The sequence below is a fragment of the Lepidochelys kempii genome, chromosome 17 (assembly GCF_965140265.1).
Source record: "Lepidochelys kempii isolate rLepKem1 chromosome 17, rLepKem1.hap2, whole genome shotgun sequence".
Classification (NCBI taxonomy): domain Eukaryota; kingdom Metazoa; phylum Chordata; order Testudines; family Cheloniidae; genus Lepidochelys; species Lepidochelys kempii.
In genome coordinates this window covers 754,941-782,785 of record NC_133272.1, presented here as the reverse complement: position 1 = coordinate 782,785, position 27,845 = coordinate 754,941, and the positions used below count along the sequence as shown (strand labels likewise).

General features: G+C 47.9%; 1 protein-coding gene across 2 annotated transcripts in view; it reads left to right on the top strand.

Moving 5' to 3' along the window:
- RTN4RL1 (reticulon 4 receptor like 1) overlaps nt 1-27,845 on the top strand; it is a 67,238-nt gene that overhangs the window by 14,983 nt on the left and 24,410 nt on the right. The window contains exon 2 of one of the 2 annotated variants that reach the window (XM_073316114.1): nt 25,713-25,861. The exons of the other annotated variant lie outside the window; for it this stretch is intronic. Coding sequence (XP_073172215.1) covers nt 25,810-25,861 — 52 coding nt within the window. The 5' untranslated portion in view covers nt 25,713-25,809. The remainder of the gene's footprint in view (nt 1-25,712; nt 25,862-27,845) is intronic. 2 annotated transcript variants of the gene reach the window in all.

Sequence of the window (27,845 nt, the reverse complement as noted above, 5' to 3'; positions counted from 1 at the left end):
AGCAGAGAAGGGGCCCAGGGAGGTGGCTTCACTCACACATAAGAGCCGTAAATGTGGGTGGGCAGAAGAGTCTGGGAGAGCCCTTAAAGCTGCAGTATCCCCAGCACTTTGTGTTGCTGCTCGGCATCTTTTCCCTGCTATTCCTCTGCAGCCGGCCTGCCCAGCATCTCCTCTCCGGCTCTCTGATCAATACGCCAGGGAACAAAACAAAACAAAACCCAGTAAATATTTAATATGACCCAGAGAACCAAGGAGAACACTCCCCCATTTCCCCGTCCGTCTCCTCTGCCAGCCACTCGCAGCAGCTCATCGGCGATAATGAGGCTGAGTGCAGCAGGAATCAATAGCAAACCCAACGTCAGTGAAGGGGTCAGCTCCTGCCACTTTCTCAGCACCTGCCCTGCTGATGGAGCCCAGGCTCACCATCCCCTCTCTCTCACTGTCATTTGTAGTTAGCACTCTTCCATCCCCTGGGTCTGCCTCGTCCACCTAGCACCCCAGTGCCCACCAGCCATCAATGGAGCCAATGATACCAGCATGTCAGCTGGGAACAAGGCCCGGGGTCTCTCCCCTCAGCCAGGGTCCGGCTCCTTCTCCCTGCATTCGCTCTCTTCCCCCTTCTCTTGCTCTCTATCTTCTATTCATGGAGAGTTCTCTGAAAACATCCGCTCAATGGGCAGCGGCCGTCAAAAAAGTGAACAGAATGTTGGGAACCATTAAGAAAGGGAGAGACCATAGGACAGAAAATATCCTGTTGCCTCTCTATAAATCCATGGGACGCCCACACCTTAAATACTGCCTGCAGATGTGGTCGCCCCACCTCAAAAAAGATCTATTGGAACTGGAAAAGGTTCAGAGAAGGGCAACACAAATGATGAGGGGTAGGGAATAGCTTCTGTATGAGGAGAGATTAAAAAGAGTGGGACTGTTCACTTAGAAAAGAGATGACTAAGGAGGAATATAATAAAGGTCTATAAAATCATGACTGGTTTGGAACAAGTGAATAGGGAAGTGTTGTTTACTCCTTCTCATAAGACAAGAACTAGGGGTCACCCAATGGAATGAAGAGGCAGCAGGTTTAAAACAAACAGAAGGAAGCATTTCTTCCCATAACACACCACCTGTAGAACTCCTTGCCAGAGGATGTTGTGAAGGTCAAAAGTATAACTGGTCTCAAAAAAGGATTAGATACATTCATGGAGGACGGTACATCAGTGGCTATTAGCTAAGATGGTCAGGGATGCAACCCCATTCTCTGGGTGTCCCTACACCTCTGGCTGCCAGAAGCTGGGAGAGGACGACAAGGGATGGATCACTCAATAATTGCGTTGGTCTGTTCATTCCCCCTGGGGCGCCTGGCACTGGCTACTGTCGGAAGACAGGACACTGAGCTAGATGGACCCCTGGTCTGACCTAGTGTGGCCGTTCTGATGGTTGCCGTCTCTCTGGTTCTATCCCTCCTTCTCTCTCCCTCACCCAGGGCTGTCCTGACCATTTTGGTGCCCTACGCAGCCCCCACTGTGTGGGGCCCCAGGCCTCCGCGGCGGGAGACTGGGGGGTGGGGGAAAACCACCCCCCGGCCCCAGCCCACTGCACTCTGCTCTCCTGGCTCCCAGCTTTGGGGGCCGGGGGGAACCGCCCCCCAGCACTCGCCGGTGGCTCAGCTGGGTGCCAGCAGAGTGGAGCAGGCTGGGGCCCGGTTACTCCACTTCCCGCTGGCCAGTGAGTGCAGGCCCGACCCCTGCTGCAGCCCTCAGCGGAGTGGGGGTGGGGCTGAGCAGGGGTGGGAAGAGGCGGGGCTGGGCACAGCAGGGGCGGGGCCATGGGGAAGAGGCGGAGCAAGGGCTGGAGCGGCAGGCAGCTGCGCAGGGCACCAGGAATTCCTAGTGCCCTACGCAGCTGCGTACTTTGCGTATGGGTAGTGACGGCCCTGCCCTCACCCCCCTGCTTACCCCAGCACATATTTCCCAGGAATTGCAGTGGAGGCATCCATTGAATTAAGGACCTGTTCCCCTTTTGCCCCTGGACTGGCCAAGTCTGACCTCCTGCACATCACAGGCCACAGAACCTCACCCACCCTCTCACCCTCTCCTGTAATAGACCCTTAACCACTCGCTGAATTACTGAAGTCATGGAATCATAGACCCATAGGACTGGAAGGGACCTCAAGAGGTTGTCTAGTGTAGTCCCCTGCTCTCATAGCAGGACCAAGTATTATCTAGCCCATCCCTGACAAGTGTTTGTCTAATTTGCTCTTTAAAATCTCCAATGATGGAGATTCCACAATCTAGGCAATTTATTCCAGTGCTTAACCCACCCTGAGAGTTGGGAAGTTTTTTCTAATGACCAACCTAAACCGCCCTTGTTGCAATTTAAGCCCATTGCTTCTTGTCCTATCCTCAGAGCTTAACAAGAACTTTTTTCTCCATCCTCCTTGTAACAACCTTTTATGTACTTGAAAACTATTATCACGTCCCCTCTCAGTCTTCTCTTCTCCAGACTAAACAAACCCAATTTTTTCAATCTTCCCTCATAAGTCATGTTTCTAGACCTTTAATCATTTTGTTGCTCTTCTCTGGACTCTCTCCAGTTTGTCCACAACATTCCTGAAATGTGGCCCCCAGAACTGGACACACTACTCCAGTTGAGGCCAAATCAGAGCAGAGTAGAGCAGAAGAATTACTCCTCATGTCTTGCTTACAACACTCCTGCTAATACCTTCCAGAATGATGTTCGCTTTTTTTGCAACAGTATTACACTGTTGACTCATATTTAGCTTGTCATTCACTATGACCCCCAGATCCCTTTCCGCAGTACTCCTTCCTAGGCAGTCATTTTCCATTTTGTATGTGTGCGGCTGACTGCTCCTTCCTAAGTGGAGTACTTTGCATTTGTGCTTATTGAATTTCATCCTATTTACCTCAGACCATTTCTTCAGTTTGTCCAGATCATTTTGAATTTTAATCCTGTCCCCAAAGCATTTGCAGCCCCTCCCTGCTTGCTATCATCCCCACACTTTATGACCAGGAGGGCTCCAGGGTTCTGGTGGCAGGAATGTTAGAGGATATTCTTGTTGATATTGTACAGAGGCAGAGAGAGGGATCTGTCTCTGGACAGGGGACAAAGGATGTCCCCAAAGAAGGAAATGGTTTCCTCACAGACACTTGGAGCTGGGGTGGGGAAAGACACCCTGAGAAGGCATGCCAGAGTGAGGGCCTGAATCCCTTCCTCCCCAACACTGGGGAACCAGAGCCCAGGAGTTATAGCTTGGATAAGAGCACCTCTGCAGGGGGCCAGGCCTGTCCTGACCACTCAAACTACTCAAAAAGGGGCTGCTGCCCTCACCGCACCGCCTGGGGTGTGCAGCCTTGGCAGCGCACAGTACAGCTGCCTGTCTCACTCCCTAGTGGCAAATGGGAGAAGGAAGTGGCAGGGTCAGGTCCTAGCCTCAGCCCCTCCAATTCTTTGAGGTCACGGGGGCAGATGAGGGCATGTGAAACTCCCCAGGTACCCATTCAGTGTGATCTAAAGGTGGAAAGGTGATGGATTGGGAGCTGCTCTGTAATGGTGTCTGAATACTGCCTCTTGGCTTGGTTATAGGATGTTCATTGTATGAATATATGGGTTTAAATCAATAGGGAGCAATAGGGAAATATAGGCAGGGCAGAGGGAGATATGAGAACTTCCCTAGGGTGCTTAGGGGGTGCCTCTGATCCTTTCATCTTTGATAGCAGTGAGATGTGACAGGCTGGGGATATGCCTGGCTCTAATGGTGAACCCCACTGTGTATCAGGGTCTCTACTTTGTATTGTAACCTCCTTTGTGACAAGAACAGCCATTTTGTAACTAGTAGAAAGACTGTGTCTTAGGAGCTGTGACAGAGCCATCGAGGGCCATCAGCATCGAATGATTCCTTCCTACTGGGACAATGACAGCTGATAAGGGCGGGATTGGAGCCTGCCATTCCCCTGGCTGAAGCACATGGGCAGAAAGGGGATCAGAGACTATATTTAAGGTGGAAAGCTCCCTGTGAAGAAGGGCAAACCACTGCCATGTGCAAGAAGGCCAGGTGAAAGCAGGAAGGGTCCTAGCCTGTGGATGCTGGTCAACCCCAGGACTCACAGAAGGAAAGAGATTAGATCTGGGGGGGTGGGGTGTCCAGGATTTTGTTTTTCAGAGCTCTGTAACTGTAGTGCTTTCAAGAGTAGAGTGTCTTTGGTTAAGAAAAACCCTTGATACGTCTGCACTCCTTCTTTTCCTGAGGTTGTTGGGGTTAATGAGAAACCAGAGCTCCTGGATTCTGGGGAAATGTGTCTACACGACTGGGGGCTTGGGAGAGCAGAGGGACTAGATTCAGAATTGAGGCAGCTGGATTGTGGTGTCCCACTGCCCAAGAAGGGTGTCAGACACCTGGTCTGCACCTGCGAGTGTGCCTGAGAGACCCTGAGCTAGGCACAGTGACCCAGCCACTACCCAGACCCAGGGTGTTAGAAGCTTGTGGATCTGGTTGTTGTGTCCACTCACAACAGACTTGTGTCTGTCCAGAGTGCGGGACTGGGCCAGGTTGTGACAGTTGGATGAGCAGTCTGTGTTATCATTTAATTCCTGGGTGTGCACCCAGAACTGCACATGGTGCATGCAAAATATTAAAACATGGAAAACCATCCCTTTGAGTTAAGCATTAAAGCCCTTCCGGTTGCATCTCCACACACACACACACACACACACACACACACACACACACACACACACACACACACACTCCCTACAGTATCCACATTAGGGATGTGCCACCCATAATAATAAGTGTCCAAAGAGCCTGAATACCAGCCTCATTTGGAAAACTGAATGCTTCCAAACAGTATGCTCAAAACACCAGTCTCCAGAAGCTCAGAAACCACGCCACAACCATTCAGAATCTGCCTGCCTGTTTCTAGTTGCAATTTTACCCTATTTCCAAACAATGTTTTTCTGAATGCAAATAACTCCACCTCCCACCCCCAATCCAAATATTGGGGCATTTGCTCATCACTGATAGATATTCTCACACAAAAAACTTTGTTAACTGGAGGTTGCCAGACTGCATATCTCCCCAGTGTACAATGTCCAAAGCAAGGAAATAGGAGCTATGACTTTGTCATGACTAGAAAGAGAGGGTGAGGGTAGGTCAGGTTTAGCTAACACATGCTAGCTAAGCCCCACCGTTTCCAAACTGTAGAGGCCGGGTAACACCTCTAGTTCCATTTTAGCTAGTTGTGTCCAAGCCTGGGCACATCCTAGGCTACAACATAAGCAGCTAAAATTGAACTAGGGGATTTACCCTGCTTCTACACTAGGAAAATGGTGGAGTTTAGGTCAGGTTTAGCTAGCACTTGTTAGCTAACCCTGACCTATCTTCACCCACTCTTCCTAGTCAAGACAAAGCCCAAGTCTGTTCACACCCCATCTGTGCTCCACACAACAATTCTTCTTTTGCCCAGCCACAGCCCAAGTATTGTCACCCTTCTGAAGAACCAGCAAGCACCCTCGAACTCCAGCATGAGCATTTGGTACATCTTCCCATGCTTTGGTAATGACCATAGGCTGGTGTGGTTTCTATACTCTGCAGGGCACATAATTCTCTACGGGGTTGTATGTTGGGCCATGTAAATAAGTGAGGGAGCACCACTGCCAGACGTATTTCTGCAATGTTTAGGAAGCATTATGTGACTGGACGTGCTATGGCGCTAGTGATGGCTCTTCATTTGGCATTGATTTCTGTGCAGAAGTTACAGAATTGAACTCTCCGTCTGTGTGTGCAATAGTGTATTGTACTGATGGCCAGAGTTAACACTGCAAGTGGGTGGTTGTGAAGTGTGGAGTTTGTAGGGATTGTGTCTGTTTCCTAGAGGAACTTCAAACTGTGATACTGTCAAAGTAAAATTTCCTAAAGGAGCATTTATAAATGTTTCTTCTGCAAAAGTTAGTCAATATTTTTCCAAAAATGTACATGGAAACGCCACTTGTCCTCTGAAGTGATTGTGCCAAATCTGGAGACCAAATACAATAATGAAAGTGAAATAGAGGGATTTTAGTCCTGCTTTACATGTAAATATTAACAGAGCCTTAACTAAGAAGGTGCTAGCAAAGCCTCCATCCTTTAGCTGGCATTACACTGAGGCGAGTGTAAATATGGATGCAAGCCTCGCAAGGAGAGGTGTGTGGCATGACTGCGTGAGGGTGCGCGTAGCTGCCAGGGAAGTAGCACTATTCCCTACAACAGTGATCCCAAGTTAGTAATTCAGTCACACGTGAGATAGTCTCCAAAATCTATCTTCTGTGTGATGTCACCATAAGATGAAGCATTCATATTCAAACCCCAGCTAACATTTTACCATTTCAATTTATCTAATTGAAAAGCTGCATAACAGCAATTATGATACTTTGCACGTTAGTAATAAATACACATATTGTACCTGATACAACAGAAAACATGCATGACTCAGCTTTTATATGCCAAACTTTAAATTAAGTAGCAAGGCACATCCAAAGCACACATGTAGTTAGTCAAAAAGCCCATTAGTGGTGCATAATATATTGTTTTTACAACATTAATATTCTGCAAACTTCAAACTTTGCCCTGCAAACTTCAAACAAGGGCAAGATTCACTGGGATGCTCCAACTACTTTGGGGCCATTCCATAAACCCAAAAAGAAAAGGAGGACTTGTGGCACCTTAGAGACTAACCAATTTATTAGAGCTAGCTCACGAAAGCTTATGCTCTAATAAATTGGTTAGTCTCTAAGGTGCCACAAGTACTCCTTTTCTTTTTGCGAATACAGACTAACACGGCTGTTACTCTGAAACCTGTCATTATCCATAAACCCAGTTAAACTGGCAGATCAGACCAGGTTGACAGTGGTTTTCCACCTGCTCCCAATGATCCTGACAGTATCCTAGCAACCCTGACATACATGCCACTCACCACAGCCCCCAACACCTCAGCCCCACTGGCCACAGCCTCCAACATCCCCCACTCACCCACAACTTATGCACAGAGACCACAGTAGACGATCTAGAGTCTAGACAGACATGGACACAAATGGCCCCTTGTAGGGCCTTGGCCAAAGACAGTACAGTATTTTAAATCAGCATTGGAGGGATTCTTGGCAAAGAAGGCTAATGGTCTGTCTAGCATGAAGCAGGCATCATGTGCCTGCAAGAAACACACAGAGAGACAACAGCACCAAACATCCCTGGCATGCATATTGATGTGAATATTGAAAGCAACACCTATGGTAGCCCGATAGCTGTACGTAACAAACAATTGGTTAGAAACACAATGGTACAATGGAACCTATTCTGGCTGAACTTGATCAAATGGCAGTGGCTCCTGTTTACAAACCACCAGGTGAACAATTTGCATGACCAGAAAAAAAACATGCCTTGTGACTTCAACAGTCACAACCCTATCTGGGGATATCCCATCAATGACAACAATGGGGAAGAAGTTGAGAAAAGGGTGGCAGCAAACAACTTGAGCTTGCTCTGAGTCTTCAAAGATAAATGTATCTTCCAAAGTGCACAATGGAGCAAGGGGTCCAACCCTGAGGTAGTCTCTGTCACCTCTGAAAATGCAGGCAACGTCAGGAGGGAGGTCATGGCAGCAATCCCAAATTGCAGGGCAGGCCAGTGCAAGTGACAATACAGGCTGCAGTACAACCCAAGAATACACAGCACCTGTCAACATCCAACTTCGGAAAGGCTGAGTGGGAAGGCCTGACCTCTGAACTGGATGAATCCATCCATAATATTGCTCTGACATAAGCATTATGGAGAATGTGTCTCTGGTGTGGAAGACTGCCCCAAAGCACGTCCCTAGGGGATGTTAGACCTTATATGTACTTGGGCTTTCAGAACAGACAAGCCAACAATATAAGAGCTATTCAGAACTGCTTGACCTGCATCCCTTCAGTGAAGGAATCACTGGATCAGGAAAATGCTTATGAGAGAGATCGGAGATGAGCAATGTGACCACAGAAAGGAGCGGATTGAAATACCTAACCTGTGCCACAACTGGGCCACCATTCATAAGCTGTACCCTGATGGACAACATCCAAAGCACATTGCCGCAGTGTGTCCCAGCCAAGTCGCACACCTACTCATCCTCAATGGCAAACCAGTCCACAAAACGCAAAACAAAACAAGATAAGCAGGAACTTTGCTTGCTCCCCAGGACAGCAAAGTCCACAATGAGCAGCTTAATGTGGAGGAGCGGACAATAGTCATGAAACGCCTGGAAAGTGGAAAGGCAGCTGGATTTGAAGGCACATGTAATGAACAATTACTACGCTTCTGGGCAAGAACACGAAAGTGGATACTTAACTTCTTAAATTCTTGCCTGGAAACAATGCAGACACCCGGGCAGTGGAGACAGGCCAAAGTGGTTGCACTACTCAAACCACATAAATACCCTAACTCTGCAAAGAGCTACCAGCCAGTATCCTTACTCTGCTCGAGCTACAAGCTAGATGAGGGGATAACGGGTAGAATAGTGCCAATAGTGGAAGGGCAGCTGACTGACGACCAACCTGGTTTCCTCCCAGGGCATTCATGATGTGGTCAAGTTGTAAACTGAACTCAGTACATCCAAGAGAGATTTGCAACCTGCAAAATTACAGGGGATGTGTTTGTTGATCTGTTGGCTGCTTATGTTACTCTACCATCATGCACTTCTGAAACTGGCAAGAATTTTGAGAAATAGTAAGATGGTACAAATCATCTAATCCTTGACAAATGGTCAGAAAAGTTGATGATGTACTCAACAGAATGCATTGTTCCAAGGTTTAGTGCTATCACAATTGCTGTTTAATATCTATGCAAATGACCAACCAGAATTCCCCAACACGCAAAAATTCATTTATGCAGATGATCTTTGCACTGACATCCAGTCAGAAAGATCTGAGGACATGGAGCACATTCTAACTGGTTCCCTGAGTATATTCGGAGAATATTATCGCACATGCTTCCTGAATGCCAACCCCAGTGAGACACAAGTTTGCCCCTTCCATCTGGAACACTGTCAGGCCAAGCAAAAACTCCAGATATTGTGGGATGGTACAATCCTTGAACATTATGAATATCTGGTGTACCTTGGAGTCACATTAGATTGAACACTGAACTCCAGGAATTGTGTACTCAAGAAACTGGACAACTGAAAATGGGGAGCTGACCCCAAAACACTCTGAGCAACAAATCGTGCTGTGTACTCAAACGTGAAGTGCTGTGCCCCAGTATGGTCACATTCAAAACATGCATATGAAATTGATACTGAATTTAATCACTCCTGAAGGATCACCACTGGGACCTTGAAACTGACTCCCAACCTGTCGCTAGACTGCCTGGCCAGGATCACACCTCCCTCAGTGATGTGATACTTTCAGTAAAAATGAGAGGCAAAAACAGGTGCATGATCCAAACACACACAGCAGGGACACATTCCACCACCCAGGGCACTGAAGTTCAGAAAAAGCTTTGCCTCTGAAAATCTCTTACCCCAAAATACCACTGTGGAAGGCTACAGAGTAACAACACGGTGGGAAATGCTGATGATCCTGGAAAACCTGGTTCCTTCAGAACAACTCCCTTTAGTCACTGACCTCAAATGAAAACACTGGTGTACTCTAGATTGAGCAGGAGCTGGGGTGACCAAGACTGGTGACAAAATGACCATGTAGAAACTGAGGAATAACCCCAAATGTGAATGTGGGGAGCCTAGGCAACCCTGACATGGTGTCCCTTGTCAACATCCTGTACTCCCAAGAAAGTATTCGAGAGAAATGATTACACCAGGTCTTGGCCGCCATGTTGGAGTGATAAGCTATGCTGATGATGACCCCCAATATCCTGGCCCCCAACCCTACTGCTCCCCAACATCCTGCAACCCCAGACTCCAAGTCCACCAACAGTCCCCAGTCACCCCATAGCCCATCAATAATTCACCCGCAGTCCCTCATTCAGCACCTCTGGGATCTTCCTGCCCACCCCAGCTCAGCACTTTGCTCCCATCCTGGGCAAGGGCAGCAGTTCCCTCGCTACCATCACCCACCCTGCACTCACACAGTTGGGCCAAATTTGAGTGATGAGTGGCACTGTGACCTGGCATGCAGGGTTGCAGTGCCACTCAGGTTTGGCCCGGGCTGCCAGCCCTCAGTCGTGACAGCGGGGCGGCTGGGCCACATTTGAGTGGTGAAGTGCCAAAGCTCTGCTCCATCCTGGATTTCAGGTCGCAGAGCAACACTCCCGATCGCTCCAGCCGCGCTTCACTCCCCGTAGTTGCGTGCAAGTGAGGGCTGTGCATGAAACACTAGAAGAGGCTTTGTTCTGGGATTATTAAAAACGGAAGTAAAGGTGGTTAAGCTGAGAGGTGAGGAAAAGCAGAACATGCTGGGACAGGAACAGCTGCTTTCTGAGGCCACATGTTATGCCACAGCTTTGGCAAGGTCATCCTTGCTGACTTCAAGAGGTTGCTTTGTCTCTCCAAGATGATGTTTGCCACTGTCTTGCACTGCAGGTGCTGTCTGTGCAGATAGAGAAGACGAGTAATCCGGGCACAAGAGTCTCTGGTGGGAATTCATTCTGGACCCCGGCTGAGGGATGGGCATGGGGATGGCAGGGCAGGCCCCGAGCCACAGCTGGAGGTGTGTGGCAGGGCACTGAGGAAGTTTTGCAGCAGCGTTAGAAAATGTTGACATGTTTTTTGAAACAATTTCAGATCTGATATCTGCACCAGATTGAGTTTGTAACCAGCTTTATTGTTTAAGCCTGCTGGGATTTCATCAAAGGCATCTGCTGTTTACCCAGAACCATTTCATTGAAGAAAACAGCAAACAGACCTGCATTTCTATCTGATTTCACTTTTTCCTTTCCCCATGAATTTAAGTGCTTGTGAAAAGCAGACCTGATAAGGCAGAGCAATGTGGATAAATCCTGACTGGCACAGAAGGGACTCCAGCAGCTGCTTCCAGGTTTATTAATAGACTGAAAGTAATTTGGGGTGCTGCTGTCAGCCTCAAAGTGTGGAGTAATGAGACCTGCCCTGGTGTGGGGCCTCAAGTGACCCTCAGGGAGGCATGGCATTGCCCCAGCACCTGCCGACCCACATCCTGCTGGTAGGATTCTGAGGGCAGGTGGGAGAATCCATTCAGCCATTTTAGATCCCCCCCCCTTTTTTTTACAGGTTTCAGTACAGTTTAAGATTTCTCTCCCTCCACAATGAACAGCAGTGACCCAGTCTGTAGATCTGCTCAGTGATACAGACACACCAAGGAAAACAGAGTCATGGGAAACAGAAACAGATAAAGATGAAGGAGTAAACTAACTGAGAAGGGGCCCAGGGTAAATAACCTTAATCCTTCTTACCACTTTGCCTAGAAGGCTTGCCAGGGACATACCGGGCCCTGCAAAGACTTAGCCAGGCTGTTGCATGCAGTGCTCAACCATGTCAGTGGAATGTCAGTGTCCCACAAAGAGAGAAAAACATGGAATGAGAAGACAGAGGCTGATTAGCTCTCAGAACCCAGACACAGTGTTTCATAAAAAGAAAAGGAGTACTTGTGGCACCTTAGAGACTAACCAATTTATTTGAGCATGAGCTTTCATGAGCTACAGCTCACTTCATCGGATGCATACCGTGGAAACTGCAGCAGACTTTATATACACACAGAGAATATGAAACAATACCTCCTCCCACCCCACTGTCCTGCTGGTAATAGCTTATCTAAAGTGATCATCAAGTTGGGCCATTTCCAGCACAAATCCAGGTTTTCTCACCCTCCACCCCCCACACAAATTCACTCTCCTGCTGGTGATAGCCCATCCAAAGTGACAACTCTCTACACAATGTGCATGATAATCAAGTTGGGATGGGCTATCACCAGCAGGAGAGTGAATTTGTGTGGGGGGGTGGAGGGTGAGAAAACCTGGATTTGTGCTGGAAATGGCCCAACTTGATGATCACTTTAGATAAGCTATTACCAGAAGAACAGTGGGGTGGGAGGAGGTATTGTTTCATATTCTCTGTGTGTATATAAAGTCTGCTGCAGTTTCCACGGTATGCATCCGATGAAGTGAGCTGTAGCTCATGAAAGCTCATGCTCAAATAAATTGGTTAGTCTCTAAGGTGCCACAAGTACTCCTTTTCTTTTTGCGAATACAGACTAACACGGCTGTTACTCTGAAACCAGTGTTTCATAAGAGACTAGATCCTGCTGTCCCAGGGCAGAGGGTCACTGGCCTTCCCAGCACAGTGGGAATTCTTCCCTCTCCCAGAGTATGTGTGCAGCTTTTGCCAGGCTGGGGAGCAAGAGAACCCTTCACAGCAGCACAGAGCCTTATGGAAGGATTACCTGGTGGGGTCTATTTCCTTGTCTCCAGGGTCTTCTTTGCCAACACCAGCTGCAGGGATGTCTTAAGAGGAAGGGGAGGTGAAGACTGCCCCTTTGACATTGTCTTTCCAGAGGGCAGGGGGATCAGGCTTCTCTTCCCTACGTGAGTGACAAGTGAAGGCAGCGTTTGCTCTGTCACCTGCTTGCTCTCGTGAGGGTCCCGGCTGTGAGGCTCCATTTTCTGGCCCGCTCCACATCGTAAAGTCAGCTCGCCCTGTGCAGCGGAGTTTAACGATGGGAAATATAGTGACTCCACCACTGCCCATTGGTCTCTCCAGTCAAGTCTGACGCTGGAAGCGAGATCTGAAATGCAGTCATGATATAACTAGTGACACCATAACCCGATCACCAGGCTCCATCTCAGTGAACTCTGAGGAGGTGCCATCTTTCCTCTGAAGGCCCAGCAAGGGCATGGTTCTCAGGGGGTGATTGTGGAGCTGTCTCTGCTCACACTGGTTTCCTCTCCTGCTAATTCACTCTGGCCAGTCTGGAGGTGAGCACATCTCCCCATTCATCCCTGGGCCTTAGGCTCAGTGCTTGTCCTCTCAGCTGGCTGTAGTATGCCTGGGATCACACTGTGTGGTTCCCTAGGGAGTGGGGCAGGCACGTAGAGCACTCTGTGCTTTAGAGTGACTCAGTGACAATTGCCAAGTTTCCATGCTCTCCTTGTGCAGATCCCAACAGCAGCTAGCTCATTCCCCTGGCCTGGGGCTCCTCCAGGTCTCATTTAGCGGAGTCTGTCAGCCGGGTGCTGCCTTGGAGACCGGGATGGCTTGTCGCTTACATCTATCACACCTGCACTGTGACAATGTAATTTTTATCTCTGGTTGTTTATTTCTCAGATGGAACTACTTGTAAATTCCAACAAGAAAATATATCCCTGCATGTGACAGAACCAGCACAAGACGATTAATCTGCCCTTTTAGACTGGAATGCAAACCTGTGCAATGTCACTCTGGGAATCTGGAGTAAAGCAATCAGCATGGCAGTTGAGGGTCTTGCACTCAAAGGGAAAATTCTACACTCCGTTACACCAGTGTAAACCCCCTGACTTCAGCAGTTACTCCAGATTTACACCCATGTCACTGACAGCAGAATTTGGCCTTGAATTTCAGGCACTTTATGTTTCTGTTGGGTCTAAAGTCTGAGACAGATGTGAGTGAGCCACAAGGTGAGCATCATCGGTGCTACACCTGGCAGAGACACAGATCTGGGCAGCTCTTCAGAGATTCGTAGGGCAACACAGACCATGGACATAGACTCCAGAAGACGATGGGCTGATCCTCAGGCCTGCTGTACCAGCATAAAGCAGCCATGAATCTGACTTAGCCAGCTTCTTAAGGATTCCTCTGGGGTGGAAATGACACTGCTCTTTGCCCCCAGTGTAGGGGGTGCTATGAGGGGAAAAGGGCATGGCCAGGATATCACAATGCTCCAGTAATCTCTGGCTGTTAGAATGGACCTCGTTGGCTCTAGGAAACTAGGTGTAAAGCAGAGAAGCCCTGAGGCTGCTTTCCTTTATGCCAAAGACTGGCCCAGTGGCTGGATGGCCCCAGGATCGGGAGGATGCAAATGTGGTTCAGTGCTCGTTGCCGCATGCCCTCTGGTTCACAGAACTATTCCTATAGTTCCACTCCCAAGCCAGGACGTTCCACCAACCCACTGGCAGGAATTCACACAGCTGACCCACCAGTGGCTGTGAGCTGTCTGTTTAGTTTTTTTAACAAAGAGATTTATCCACAAGTTTCTGAAGTGAAAAGGCTACCAGAGCCTGCCAGCAGACTGGGCTGTGACAAAGTGCAGGGTATTCTAGGTCAGAATGAGGGAAATCTCTGAGGCCTCCTCTTCTCACTCACGCCATAGGCACCAGGGCAGGATTGTTCCCTTCGGCCTATTGTCAAGTCTTATTGTCTCCAGCAATGGGGCTTCCATCACTTCCCTGTGGAAACAGCAGCATAGCCCAATACTTCTCACTGTCAGGTAGGGACTCCTGGCTTTGAGCCAAAATTTTCCCTTTTTTAATTTCATCCAGTTACTCCAGTTCCGCCCCCGGCACCACTTTCAAATACTGCTCTCCTTCCACAGTGTTGCCACCTCCACCTGCTGTATTTACAGTGGTTTGGTGCAGTCTGTCTATGCATGAGATACCTGAAGGCTGGACTCTGGAGCCCTTACTCACAGTGGTGAGCACATGCTCACACGAGCAGCCCACTGACTTCCAAGGGACCTGGTCTGAGTAACTGCTCTTCAGTCTGGTCAGAGTTCCACAGAGGCCTTTAGGTCTCCTTGCAGTATGTGCACAGTACTTCCTTTGCAGGGATATTTGTGGTGTGATCGCACACAGTGGTGAATGAGAGAGGAAAGGGAGGGATGAATGAATGGTAGAGCAGCGCAGTTCCATGCTCCTGCTTTGGCAAGGACGTCCCAGGAATTCCTGAAAGAGACTTCCCACCAAGAGCTTGAATCCCTGGGTATGGAGAACACTGACTGAAGATACCCTCTAACCCCAGCAGCTGATAATTGTTAGCTAAGAGGGCTTTGACAGTTTCCCCTCTGTCTTCCATTTGAATGTGCAGTGCTGACATAGCTGACATAGGGGCGGAGGGTGAGGGGATTTGTTCTGCATCCCACTGGACAGTAACTGAGCAATTATTCCAGTGGGAAAGACAGAAAGCTTGGCACAGGTTTCCCAAGGTCAGGTGCTCAGATGAGTCTTGCATTAGGTCCCCTCCAGAGACACACACAACTGCTGATAGATTTGGCTGACACAGTAAGGGACCTTTCAGGCACTTTTACTGCCCCTTCTCCTAGGGAAGAACTGCTGGAAATGCCACTGTCCTTCCAGAGAGTGCCTGGGACTAAAAGGACACAGGAAACACAAAGGCACTTCCCTCTCACAGGGTGCTGCTGGGGCCTGCAGGCAGCTGCTCCTTGTGACAGGAGTCGCAGGAGCCAGCCTCTTGGAGCTTTCAGGAGGTTTATGCAAATGAGGATTTTCACTTCCTTTCTGCTCGTTGTGCCCCAGATAGGAAAAGTGCTGAAGAGGGACCTTTGTGCAGGGTCTTGCAGTACATGGACACAAGCCATCTGCGTGGCTTCCAAGCCGTGGGGAATAGAGAGACAGAAAATGTGTTTGTGGGGAGGGGCAACAGGGACAAAGAGGGGGAAGGGAGACAGAGCTGGGCAAAGGGACGCAGGGGAGAGAAAGTAGGGAGAAGGGGATCAGGGAAAGTGAGCTAGCGCCAAAGGAAAGAAAGGGAGGAAGGTCATGCTGCCTCTTTCAGCTTCCTTTCACACCCTGCTATCTTTGCTAAATGTGCTAATGGCCTGGATGCGGGTTGGCGATGTGATGTCACGTTGACACTGGGCTGTCCCCAAGCTGAGCTGAGCGCTCTACTGCTTGAACCTTCCTGTGAGAGGTCCGGGCAGCAAAGGCACAAGACGGCAGGACTGGGAGCGTTGAGTCAATCTTCATTATGCAGGAACCTGCAGCCTTATAGCAACTCCTCCTGTGCTATGAAGCCGTTTATTTACAACCCCCTACTCTGGGAAGCGGAGCGCGTCATTTGCTAGAGAGAGCAACATGCTGCATATTTCAGTGTCTCTTGAATTTTTTAGGTTTCCCGGAACTGTGCTAATGGGTTGTTTGGGGGAGCAGCCCAGTACCCAGGCTCCTTTGCTGCTCGCAGAAACCGCTCTGCTGCACAGCCATGCCTGTATGCCGCTCTTAAAATATTCAGTGCTGCTGGCCACCGATTTCACAGCCGGTCAGAGTGTGCAGAGGCAAAGCGTGACAGTGAGATTAAACTCGGCCCAGCAGGCCCCATCCGCACCCCGGAGGCTAAGCATGAAGCAATGCAGCTTCTCCCTCCTGGGGAGCAGGCCAGGGGTTGGAGAGAGATTAACCAAATAGGGACCAGGCATAGGTGCTGGAACTAGGGGTGCGGGGATGCTCCAGCACCCCCTGGCTGGAAGCGGTTTCCATCATATACAGGGTTTACAGTTTGGTTTAATGGCTTTCAGCACCCCCACTATACACATTGTTCCAGTGCCCCTGGGCCCAGGACAGGGAGGGCAGTGGCAGGTGGAGGACCTGGAATAAGTGAAGCTGGCCAGTTTGGGGAGATGCCTCATGTCGCTCAGCTTGTAGCTTTGGTTGGCTCACTTAGGGCCCTTTTTACTGGACAGCTACACCTGAGGGTTGCCAGGCAATGGTGACAGTGCGGTAGCCAGGCACCGGAGGGTCTCATACCCTCTTGGTGTTGCCCCCCTCCAAGGCTCAGCAACAGCATTGCACTTCCAGTGACCCTCTCCCCAACTTGGAAACTGGTTCCCTTTTCCCAGGCGGTTCCCACTCCAGAAGGAGCCCAGTGGCCTGCTCCAGCCCCATGGCCCACACCAGAGACCAGTGTCTAGGATGCTGAGCAGCAAGGGGTGCACCAACATTGTGTCTCTCTGGGTCACACCGGAATGAGGGTTGGAGATTTTTAAAATGTCTCAGAGATGATGACGATAATCCTCTGCCCTTGTGCGCCCCGGCACATTCTATTTCGAAAGCATTGCACAGACATTAGTTAGCGCTAATCGCGAAATGGTGGATTTAAGACCAAAAGGGGGTGGTTAGAACATGGCTGTCTTGAAAGTTCTGTCAGTTTGGGAACGATCCAACTGGAGAGCAGAAATAATATCATGAGACTTAGATGAACAAAGGACTTATTAAAATGGATCTGCAGGGGTCCATGTAGTCCAGTGTCCTGTCTCTGAGAGTGGAAAGTCATATGCTTCAGAGGAAGAAACCCTGTAATGGATAATTATGGAATAACGGGCTAATGGGAAATATTTTCCTTGCTTCTGGCAGTTAGAGGCTGTCTCATGACCTGACATGAGAATTATTATCTGTAATTTTATTTGGGCTAAAGTAACTGGAGATATTCTCATGATCCATATTAATGTATAATCCTTTCTTGACTCCTGCTAAACTCTTGGTCTCAATGATACCCTGTGGCAGTGAGTTCCACAGGTTAATTATGCATTGTGGTTAGTCGCACGGCACAAATAGTGACTAATTAAGAACATATTCAAAGCTACAATTACTGTGAAGAGTGGGTGAGCAGTCCACAGCCAGGACTATATTGGCACAAGTCAGTCACTGAATGACAAACACACTCGTAAAAATCCTAGTCTGTGGATAATTCATGAACAGAAAAAGGGGCTACATTAGTTGAATAAACTATTAGTTGTGAATTGTTCCCCCAAGCCCTTCTCAAGACTCCGTCTCAGGCTGTAGTGCCCAGGGAGTCTCTGGAGCTGGCACTCTTGCCTTGGAAAGCCTTAATCAAATTCTGAATTGAGTCTCATTCACATCGTCTCCTTTAAATGGCCTGTGTTTCTTCCCCTGGAAGTGCAGTCTATCTCCCACCAAAATGAGAGAATACATTTCTTGCACTGGAGCAATCTCCTATCTGGAAGAGAGTGAGCAAGCGAGAGAGAGAGAGAGAGAGAGAGTATTGGACAGAGAGGGAGGAAAATCATATGTTATTTTTAAAAGGCATTTTGAGTGAATGCTGCATGGGGTTTGGGAAAATTGCCTCAGAGGCCTGTTCTCTGCAGGGAAAGCATTTTTCATGGAGCACAAGTATTCTGAAACTTAATTGCACATTTGCATGGGCTAGTGTTTTTATTTCTCTCAGGTCTCCGAGGTGGTCTTTGAAGATTGCTGTCTCTCCGTAATGGTTTTCTTTATCTCAAATAAATTCCACACACCTGTGAGGTGGAGCTGCTTGAAAGAAATGATGTTGAAATTGGCTCTTGATTTAATAAATCTGCAAACGGAGTTGGAATGCAGAGAAACGATGTGACTGATGGGGCTTGTTACTCTTCCTCTCCTATCCTCCTTTCCCTGTCAGGTTAATTCAATTTAATCCTCTCCCGCAGCAATGAGGGATCTCTGGTGCTAGGTGACTTCTGCAGGAGTCACAAGCAATAACACAAAAGAAAAGGAGGACTTGTGGCACCTTAGAGACTAACAAATTTATCTGAGCATGAGCTTTCGTGAGCTACAGCTCACTTCATCGGTTGCATGCAGTGGAAAATACAGTGGGGAGATTTATATACGTAGAGAATTGGTTAGTCTCTAAGGTGCCACAAGTACTCCTGTTCTTTTGCGAATACAGACTAACACGGCTGCTACTCTGAAAACAAGCATTAACACAGACAGCCCCACAGCCACCTCTCTCTCAGGGCATGATTTCTCAGATTGCCCCTCCCACTTCCAGTCCCAAGAAGTGGTTTGTTTGCGGCTGCAGGCTAAACAGCACTAGCTATGATTATACAGTCACCTGCCCTTTGACAGCTCTGTCATCTTAGGAGAGTTTTAGGAATGGAATATACTATTTCTGCAGGCGTTCCGCTTTGGGCTGCTTGTCTCAATCGTAGTGGCCAGAATGTCTCCAAACATCCCCAGATATCAGGCTTTGCAATCTAGTCTTTTTAATTTTCACAGAGATGCTTTCTAACTTTCCCCGGCATGCGTTAGCCCAGCAATGTAAGGGAAGGCCTATGCCCCATCCAAGGGAAGCAGTGTGGTCCATTGACTACTAGGTAGGCCTGGGAGTCAGGAAGTCTCAGTTATGATCCTGGCTCACTAGCCCAGTCGCATGGAATTGCTTTAAAATGTAGTCTCTAATTTCAGGCAGCTCCCTTTCTGGGAGCCCATCCTGAGACCCCTCGGACCTGATTTCCAGAGAGCTGAGCACCTGCAGCTCCCACAAGCTCAATGCCTCTGAAAACCAAATTCCAAGGATTAGATTTTCAAAAGAGCTCAATGCACTGGCAGGGGTAAATGTGTACTGGGGGGGGGAGGGGTTGGCGGCTGAGAGCCGTTGAATCAAACTGTGAACTCTGTAAATAATGGAAACCACATCAAGCCAGGGGATACAGCAGCACCTCCAGCATCCCTAGTTCCAGCACCTGTGTGCGCTGGTACACAATGGGTGCTGAGCCCTCTTGAAACCCGGGCCATAGGCATCACTTTGGAAGCTGGTTTCAGATTTGTAGCCGTGTTAGTCTGTATCAGTAAAAACAACGAGGAGTCCAGTGGCACCTTAAAGACTAACATTTATTTGGGCATAAGCTTTCGTGGGCTTAACCCACTTCATCAGATGCATGGAGTGGAAAATACAGTAAGCAGGTATAACTATACAGCACATGAAAAGATGGGAGTTGCCTTATTGAGTGTGGGGTCAGTGATAACGAGGCCAATTCGATTTGGGTGGATATAACCCATTCCCAACAGTTGACAAGAAGGGGTGAAGCTGATAAGGACTTTTGGATCTCAGGTTGAGCACCCAAAAATTAAGTCACCCCAAATCAGTGGTCACTTTTCGAATGTTGGCCTTAACCTCTCTGTGCTGTAGATTTTCTAACTGTAAAATAGGAATGACAACATCTACCCCCCTCTTAAGGGTTTCGAGAGATCCTTGGATGAGAAGCAGTATATAAGAGTGAAGTGTTATTATAAAAGGAGATGGCTCACGTTCCCTGTATCAGCTGAGGTTCAGATAAGGGATTGGCACAGATCCCCTAAGCCCAGTCTGTGTAAGGTACCCTGCCCCCTTTGTGGGAGTGGGTAAAAGAATTACTCTGTGGTTGAGGAGGGATAGCCCCACAATAGCTCCAAGGATGGTTAAAAAGCTTCATAAAAGACCAAATGTTTGACTATGACCCCATTGGCAGATGCTGAGAAGTGTCTTGTTTCTTCTGAAGGGCTCGTTTGCTTAGACAGAACTGCAGATGGAGATTTAGAAGCATCTTTGCTGGGTTTCTTAGTCTGTCTAAATTAGGAAACAGTCAGGCCTTTGATTTTCAGTTAGTGCTATATAGAGGACTGAAAATAACAAATAGGCAACAATAAAAGACGCCATGCTGTGCAAGCACCGCCCGAGAGGACTAGGGGCTGGCAGCCACTCCTCTCCCCCATCGTAGTGGCAAGGACCAGAGACTAAACTGCACTGTGAGCTGGGGGCGGGGGGGGGGAGCCTTCTTCCCACCCCCTCATTCTGCAGCACTTCTTTCAACTGGTGCAAAGCTCTGATTCTCCCCTTCCTTGCACCGTGTCGTCATTTACACCTGTCCAGAGTGGGTGTAGAATGCCACTGCCAGTGTGAGCCTGTGGAGAATTCTGAGTTGATAAAATTTTACGCTTGCTTTGCACAGGCACAAATGACAGCATGAGGGTGCCAGACAGTGGAGAATCAGACCTACTGTAGAGGGGAACCTCGCTTGGTTCCAGCACATTCAGACCATATAAGGAGCCAGTGCACATTGCTGACCCAGGTCCTGCCGTACGAGGGAAATGTGCCGTGGTACAAGCACATCCATGTAACTGAACCGGTGCTAACCCTCAGGTCTTGACTCAGGCTCTATTTAGACTTCAAGCACTACATTGGCTCAGCTGCGGTGACTGGACTGGACGGTACTGTAACGCTGGAGTGCAGACATTTCTCACAGCGGCAGAAGAGGTTTCTCTGTTGATGGTGTTAGTCAACCTTTCCGGGAGGCAGTAGTTAGGCTGATGGCAGAGTTCTTTCACTGACCTTCCTGCATCTAGAGCAGGAGTGAGTTTGACCTAACTATGGTTTTCAGGGTACAAAGCCTTTTATAGCCCTGAGTGACATAGCTAGGTTGATCTAATTTTTAAGTGTGGACCAGGACTCAGACAAGTGGTCAAGGTCAGGTCCGGTTTAGCTAACCATGCTATTTAAGCCCCACCTAAACTCCACCTTTTTCCTCACGTAGACGCAGGTTAACCCCTTGAGGTCAATTTTGTCTGGCTAGCAGAACTTGCCCTTCTCACGCAGTTAAACTGACGTTCAGTTTACACAAACAAACGGCAATGGTGCAGTTACACTAGTGCGACTTTCTCTAACATGGGAAGGTCATAGCCTGGGGAGTCACGCCTGGTGCCTTCTGCCAGCAAAGGCTTACTCTGAGACAGGTCCCTGAGGTCTTTAGAAACAATGTAGTACCTGCAGTGGAAAAGTGCCTTTAAAAGACCATTTAAAGGTCTGTCATGAAATGTAAAATCCACGTCTGCTCTGCTGTTCTGTCCCCCTGATTCTCTGATGGACGCTGTGCTATCTGTTGAATTCCATCTGCACTGGATTTGCTCTCTGTATCCTTGTTTTGGTATCTGGCTGTATAATCCTCCCAGAGAAGCATGATGTCCTCATTACATTGTCTTCTTTCCTTATTTTAAAGTCTTTCTGATCTGGAATGTGCAGGAGGAGGGCTGTGAGTTTCCTGAATGAGTCTGAATATGCTGAGACGTTTGGAGCTGTAATGGAATGGAGCTCACAGCATGCTTGTTTGCTAATACAGTTACTCTTGAAGGAGCCTGAAGCCTGCTGTTCTAGCTGGTTTCCAGCAGTGGCAGTTTATCCTGCTCAGCTAAGGCATGTTGTGGATATCCAGTTCACCAAGTTATGCGTTTAGCTAGCTGTCCATTTTGGAGCCAGGGCAAAGTATCAGAGAAATGCCTGCAGCAGAATTCAGTCACTCCATGGTGCAAGAAGAAACAAATCCCTGTATGCCACGGCCAAGGCATGCTCAGAGCAGTCCCAGCTGCCAAAGGGAAAGAAATGGGCAGTCAGAAGTTCATAGACAGGTTAATGGCAGCTGCAGCAGCGGTATGATGCACACCTGCATTTTTTTCTTCTCTACCTTGTTTCTTCAGGGTTCAGCATCTCTCGTCTGGAAGCTCAGAATGGAACTCTTTGAGCCGAGGCCGGGCAGGTGGCTTCAAGACTCAATTCATTATGGGCAGCAACATTTCCAAAACCAAATGCCTAAGAGCTGTGGAACAGAGTCTCTAGCGTGTCAGATACACTGGTATTCTGCCTGTGAATCTGAATCCCTGTGAATACAAGATATAAAGACTCCATTCCACAGCTTGTCAGTGTCGCCACGCACTGGGGGTTTTAGTACATAGGGAAAATAAGGAAGTGGAGGATAGGCATATGGACAGGAAAGGCCAGAAAGATAAATAAATAAATTTGGTGAACCAGGCAAAGTCATTTTGGCCCATGAAGGCCAATTCCCTTTGCCGAGGTCCAGACCCATCAATGTAAATGAATGACAGATAGCCTCCTTCTCTGCTTCCTCTTCCCCTTTGGGGAACATAACAGGGTTGGCTGCCTCCTGAATCCCCCCTAGCGGCCAGGGGTGCCTCTGCGGCACCCTGCTTCTGCTTCCCCCTTTTCAGGGGCCCCTAAGGGCTGCACACAGGGGCTCTCTGGGTTTTCACCACCCCTACATGTGGCCAGTGTAATGACAGAAATGGTTCGTAACAGTCCTTGGGGTCACAACATTAGAAGTCTATCACCACACGGAAGTCTATATTTAGCTCTGGTATTTTCCCTCACGGCCAGAGCTCTTCATCTGTCCCAGTCTGTTCTTACAGCCCATCCTCCCAACTCTTCCTAGCTGGAGCTCAGCCTACTGGAACAGGCCTCTAGCCCCTCAAACTTCTAGGCTGAAACCCCATCTGGGTTTCCCCACAGGAGCTTCCTGCTCCCATGGCGTCAGGGTTTTCCCTGCAGGAGACCTTCACCCTTGCTGCAGTTTCTCTACAATTTCCTGAGCTTCCCTCCCCTTCATTGCAGCCTCCTCATTCATCATTCATTAATTCTCTGGCTTGTGGAACGCAGAGAGCATACTCCAGATAAATACCCATCTGAGTCCAAGCTGATATGTGGTGTTGATGCCACAGAGCTTCCAAAGAGCATGCATAACACCCATAGTCTTTCTGATTCGATGTTTCATGTCAGCATGGCAACCTCCCTCCTTGGGGACAATGGAGCCAAGACACTCAAATGAGTTGATGAATTTAACTTCTTGCCCATCACAGTTACAATGGGTAGAGTAGAGGTCCATCGGCCACTCCCATCAATTTGGGTTTTTTCCAATTGACTTGAAGATGAAGCTTACTTGCTTTTTCTGTAAGTATATTCAGGCATTGATGAGACTAGTTTGTGAAGATGGGAATACAGCCATATCATCCAGGGCTGTTATGCGGAAGTCACGTCGCATCACCCCCAGTTGCAAACTGGTCTGTACTAAGGTCTGGCAGGAGACTGGGCTCTCTGGAAATGGGTGATCTAGTGCTTTGCAGGTCATCCCTCATTTGAATACCAAGTCCATGTGTATATGTTGTTCTCCTGGAAATCAGTGTCAGAACCATGGAGTCTGGTTGTAGCACAAAGCTCGAGCAGCCGCTCACTGTAACTGTCTGTTGTCACATCCACAAAAAAGTGCCCAACACTTTCTGGCGAAGCTGTCCTAGCATCAGCTCCCAGCGTGACATTGGCATCCCATAGCACAAAGATAACGTCATGAGTGGATTCTCTCACGATGATGTCGTACAGGCTCAAGCATATTGTTCCTTTCCTCCTCGTAGGCGAAGTTAGTGTTCACTCAAGGGGTTCCATGTGAAGCATGTCCGCTGCCCCCCCCCCCGCATTGCAGCCTCCTGCTGCGCTTTATAGGGCAGTTACCCTGACCTCTTCGCGGTGTGGCTCATTCTGCAATCAGGATTAGCTAGCCCCAGCCCTCCAGCCCCAAAGGGGCAAATCATCCTGTTACAGGCAACCTTGGCCTGGATTGAGAGTGGTCAATAGGGTCACGTTTCAGTTCACTGGCTGGGTGAGGAGGGTTCCTGAAATTATGCAAAGTGTTATATGATTTTCCCAAGTTAATGCTCATGCTGGTGTTTTCCAGGTGAGGTTAGTCCAACATAAAAGGCTGTAAAACCCTATATATTTTGACTCACTCCATTTAAAATTCAGAAACCCTAGTAACAGTTTTACTCCTTTGCCATTGTTCGTACCATTTCATTATTTGGAACTATTGAATTTGTTGCTGTTGTGGCACCAGCCAACCTAGCCCCATTCCTTTTAGTCAGGCTTCTCCTCTGCTATGAGTCTACTGTCTGGGGCACAAGGTCGTCTTAATGTCAAATGTAGGACTTTCCTGGCTACTGCATACCAGCTGTGGGATTGTCTGTTCTCACTCTCCGCCTCCCCTGGGAGTCTATAACAGTTAGCTTTCTTGCTCAATGCTTTCTTATTCCCCAACCCTTCACATTCTTCACTGGAATCTTTCACTACCAGCCTCTTCATTGTTGGAGGTAGCCTTGCAAATGGTGTTATATATAGCACTAGCCCTCCATTTTCCTTCCTCTTTATCTCTCCGAATTGATTGTATCCATCCATACTTATCTATCTAAATAGCTGTCTAAGTTTTTGTGTCAGGCTCATCACCATGGTATCTGAACTCCTTACATGAGTAAAAAAGAAGGTTCCCATTATGAGAATCCTCCCAAGTTTTAGTCATGCTCACTAAATCATAATGTCAATTATTAAACAGCACTTCATGTTCTTGTTGCTTGTATTCTGTGCTCCGTAGATTTATGTAAAAACACTTGAATACATTAAGACTCTTCATAATCTTCATCTTGTGTCCTCCAGAGCCCATCTTGTTTATTTTGAACACTGGAACTACACACCAGATTATTTGTGTTAACTGAAAACTCCCTTTCTCCTTCTTTCCCATGCAGTTTGAATCCCACTTTATGTGGTCTGTCAGTTTTGAATATAGGAGATTAAAACCACTTCAGTTTAAGTGGAGACCATTTCACATAAGCAGTTTCCAGCCACAGAGAATATTCTAATGCTCCATAAATTCCAAACCCTCCTTCTAGCTGCCCCCACTGTTTGGACTCCTGGTTCCAACCTGGGACTCCTTCTCCACTCCTGGCTTGCCACACCTCTCCCCTCTAGGCTGACGCGTACACCCATTGTGTTTCCTCAGGACACCGATGCACAAAATGCAGCCATTTCCTGGCATTTTTAGTAAAGTATCAGTTCGGTGTTTAGCTCCATTAAATCATCTCTATTTATTATCAGTAAGAGTGGCTGGAAGGAGATAATTGATTGGAAAGGCAACTGTATATCCAGTATGTACGTATTGATAACGACAGTTATTCTGACTGTGACATCATCTGAACCCCCTTGATTGAATTACAGGTTTATAATCTACCTCCCTGTCTGTCTCTTCCAATTCTGCAGTTTTGGTCCATGCTGTGTGTGAGGCTCGGATGGTGAACTCGAGCACTAGGTAGGCCACATGCTCAGATAGCCAGCGGGATCTCTGGCCTTTCTCCCCAGCTGGCAACGTCTAATTTAAGTCTGGGTGCTGAGAGGGTAATCTTGACATCTTTGCTTGTGCAGATGGGACCTGGTATAGGATCTGAATTGGTGTTCTGCTCATTCCCTTCTGAAAGATGTCAGCACTGGCTTTTTGACATGCCCCTCACAAGAACTGAACATGCTCTTGGAGAGATCCTCATGTTTGCATTGGCTGCAGCTGGTCAGAATGGGTATGTTTACATTAGTTACTCCTGATGCAATCTTTATTATGGCCCATAAAAGTCTTAAATTACAAAGTCCTCTCTGCCTTTGGGTTCGATGAGCAAAGAGCAGGATGAAGGAGCAGAAGGGAACTCTTTGTCCTAGTAGGTCCATCTTCTGCTTGTTACACTGCAGCTGAGTGAAAGGACATGCAACACGGCAGCAGCTGTGTTTGATCTTGTGGTCTCCCAGTTCAGTGTATTAAAAGTTGCAATTAGTAAAGCGTTCACGGATGAGAATGTTCAGTGGGAAGAGAGAGGCTCTAAATGAAACTTGAAAGGCTGTTCCAATGAGAGCCAGCACATTTTCCAGTGTAGATTGGCTCTTTGGAAGTTTGCGGGATAAGACTCGGGTGATCACACAATTCAGCATGTGAAAAAAGGGAGGGAGATAATGGAGAAAGTGAAGACAGTGGGCTAGAAATAGGAGGTTACATGTTGTTAAAGGCATCTCTGATGCCGGAATGTTATGCTGATGAGCGATAGTGTTTACACAGAAGAAATGGCTCTTCTGCACCTTCCCGGGAAACTGGCACCATCAGAGATCTTTTTAACTGCACCAGAATCAAACGTATCTGATAATAACAGAGGCTCAATATTTACTGGAGTGAGGACTATCAGGGGGGATTTAAAGTGAAAGAGGGACAGGGCCACCAGCCACTGGTCCATGTACTGACTCTGTGCAATGGTGGTACTGCCCGATTGGGGCCCCAAGAAAGAGTATTGTTAGGGGCCCCCTCACCCTTCACCCACCCTGTAAAAATGCTAATCGCAGTCTTTTCACAAACCAAAAAATGCCAGCATAGCACATGCTAATACAGTTGTTAAAGAATCCATGTTAAATAAGATGAGCAGTATTTTGAGTTGTAATATAAATTGGGGGCCCCTTGAACTGCTTGGGGCCCTAAGCTATTGCTTAGTCTGCTTGTGGCTATCACCAGTATTGACCATGAGCACGGAAGGATGTTTACACAAGCACAAAAGCATAGAGAGTAAATGGGCAAACCTGTGCACTCCACTGCTTTCCAAGGGAATCCGTCACTGCTGCACTCCCAGACTGCTGGCATGACACAGGCTCCAGCACACTGATAATGTGGATTATAAAATGTGAAATGAGTTCTGTGGTGCATGTGAACCCCAGAGGTTCTCAGATTGTTCACAAGATGACTTTAAAACATATTTATTCTGCAAATCAGGAAGCAGGCTTGTGCATGTAGGCTTCACAAAACTTCTTTTCTGAAAACAATTCTGATTTTTCAATGGATCCTTGTAGTTGTGGAGAATCTGCCATGAGTCACAGCAGGGAATTATAGGAGGCAGCTCACAGCTCTTCCAGTCCCAGCCTCTCTAGGGAGAAGGGGTAGGAAAGCTGGCAGTGGAGAATGCTCAACTATACCAGCGCTAGTGTCTCCCAGCACCAGGCACAACAGGGATTAGGGCAGGAGCATTGGCCGTGGCAGGGAAAACACTTCCTTAGAAAGACATTTCTTTTTCAAAGGAAGGATCAAAGCTTTAGCAGGTGGATTTGGTCACTAGTGATGTCACTGGATGTCTCCACACAAATGTAAATGCATTTGCTTCCATGCTAGAGCAATACTATGGTGCTATAATTAGACTTCAGTAGCTCTCTGTGGGTAGCTGTAAACCACCAAGTGCCTTTAGTAAATTAGCAGATAACATTTCATGGTGGGATCTATTAGCACTGATTGGGGATAAAGCACTGATTAACTTCCAGGTCTGATAAGTACCAATAAGCTGAGAAGTCTCCTCAAGCCAAAGGCAGAGGATGCCCAGAGATAAGCTGTGGGGGTTAATGGACCTGGATGTTTAACAACATCCTGGAAGTTTGAACAGCAGCAACAACATGTGATTTATTTTCCAAAGACAGGAAGGTTTGGCTAATTAGGAAGTAATGAAGCCCCTGCGAAAAGAGCTATTGATAAAAAGCCAGTAA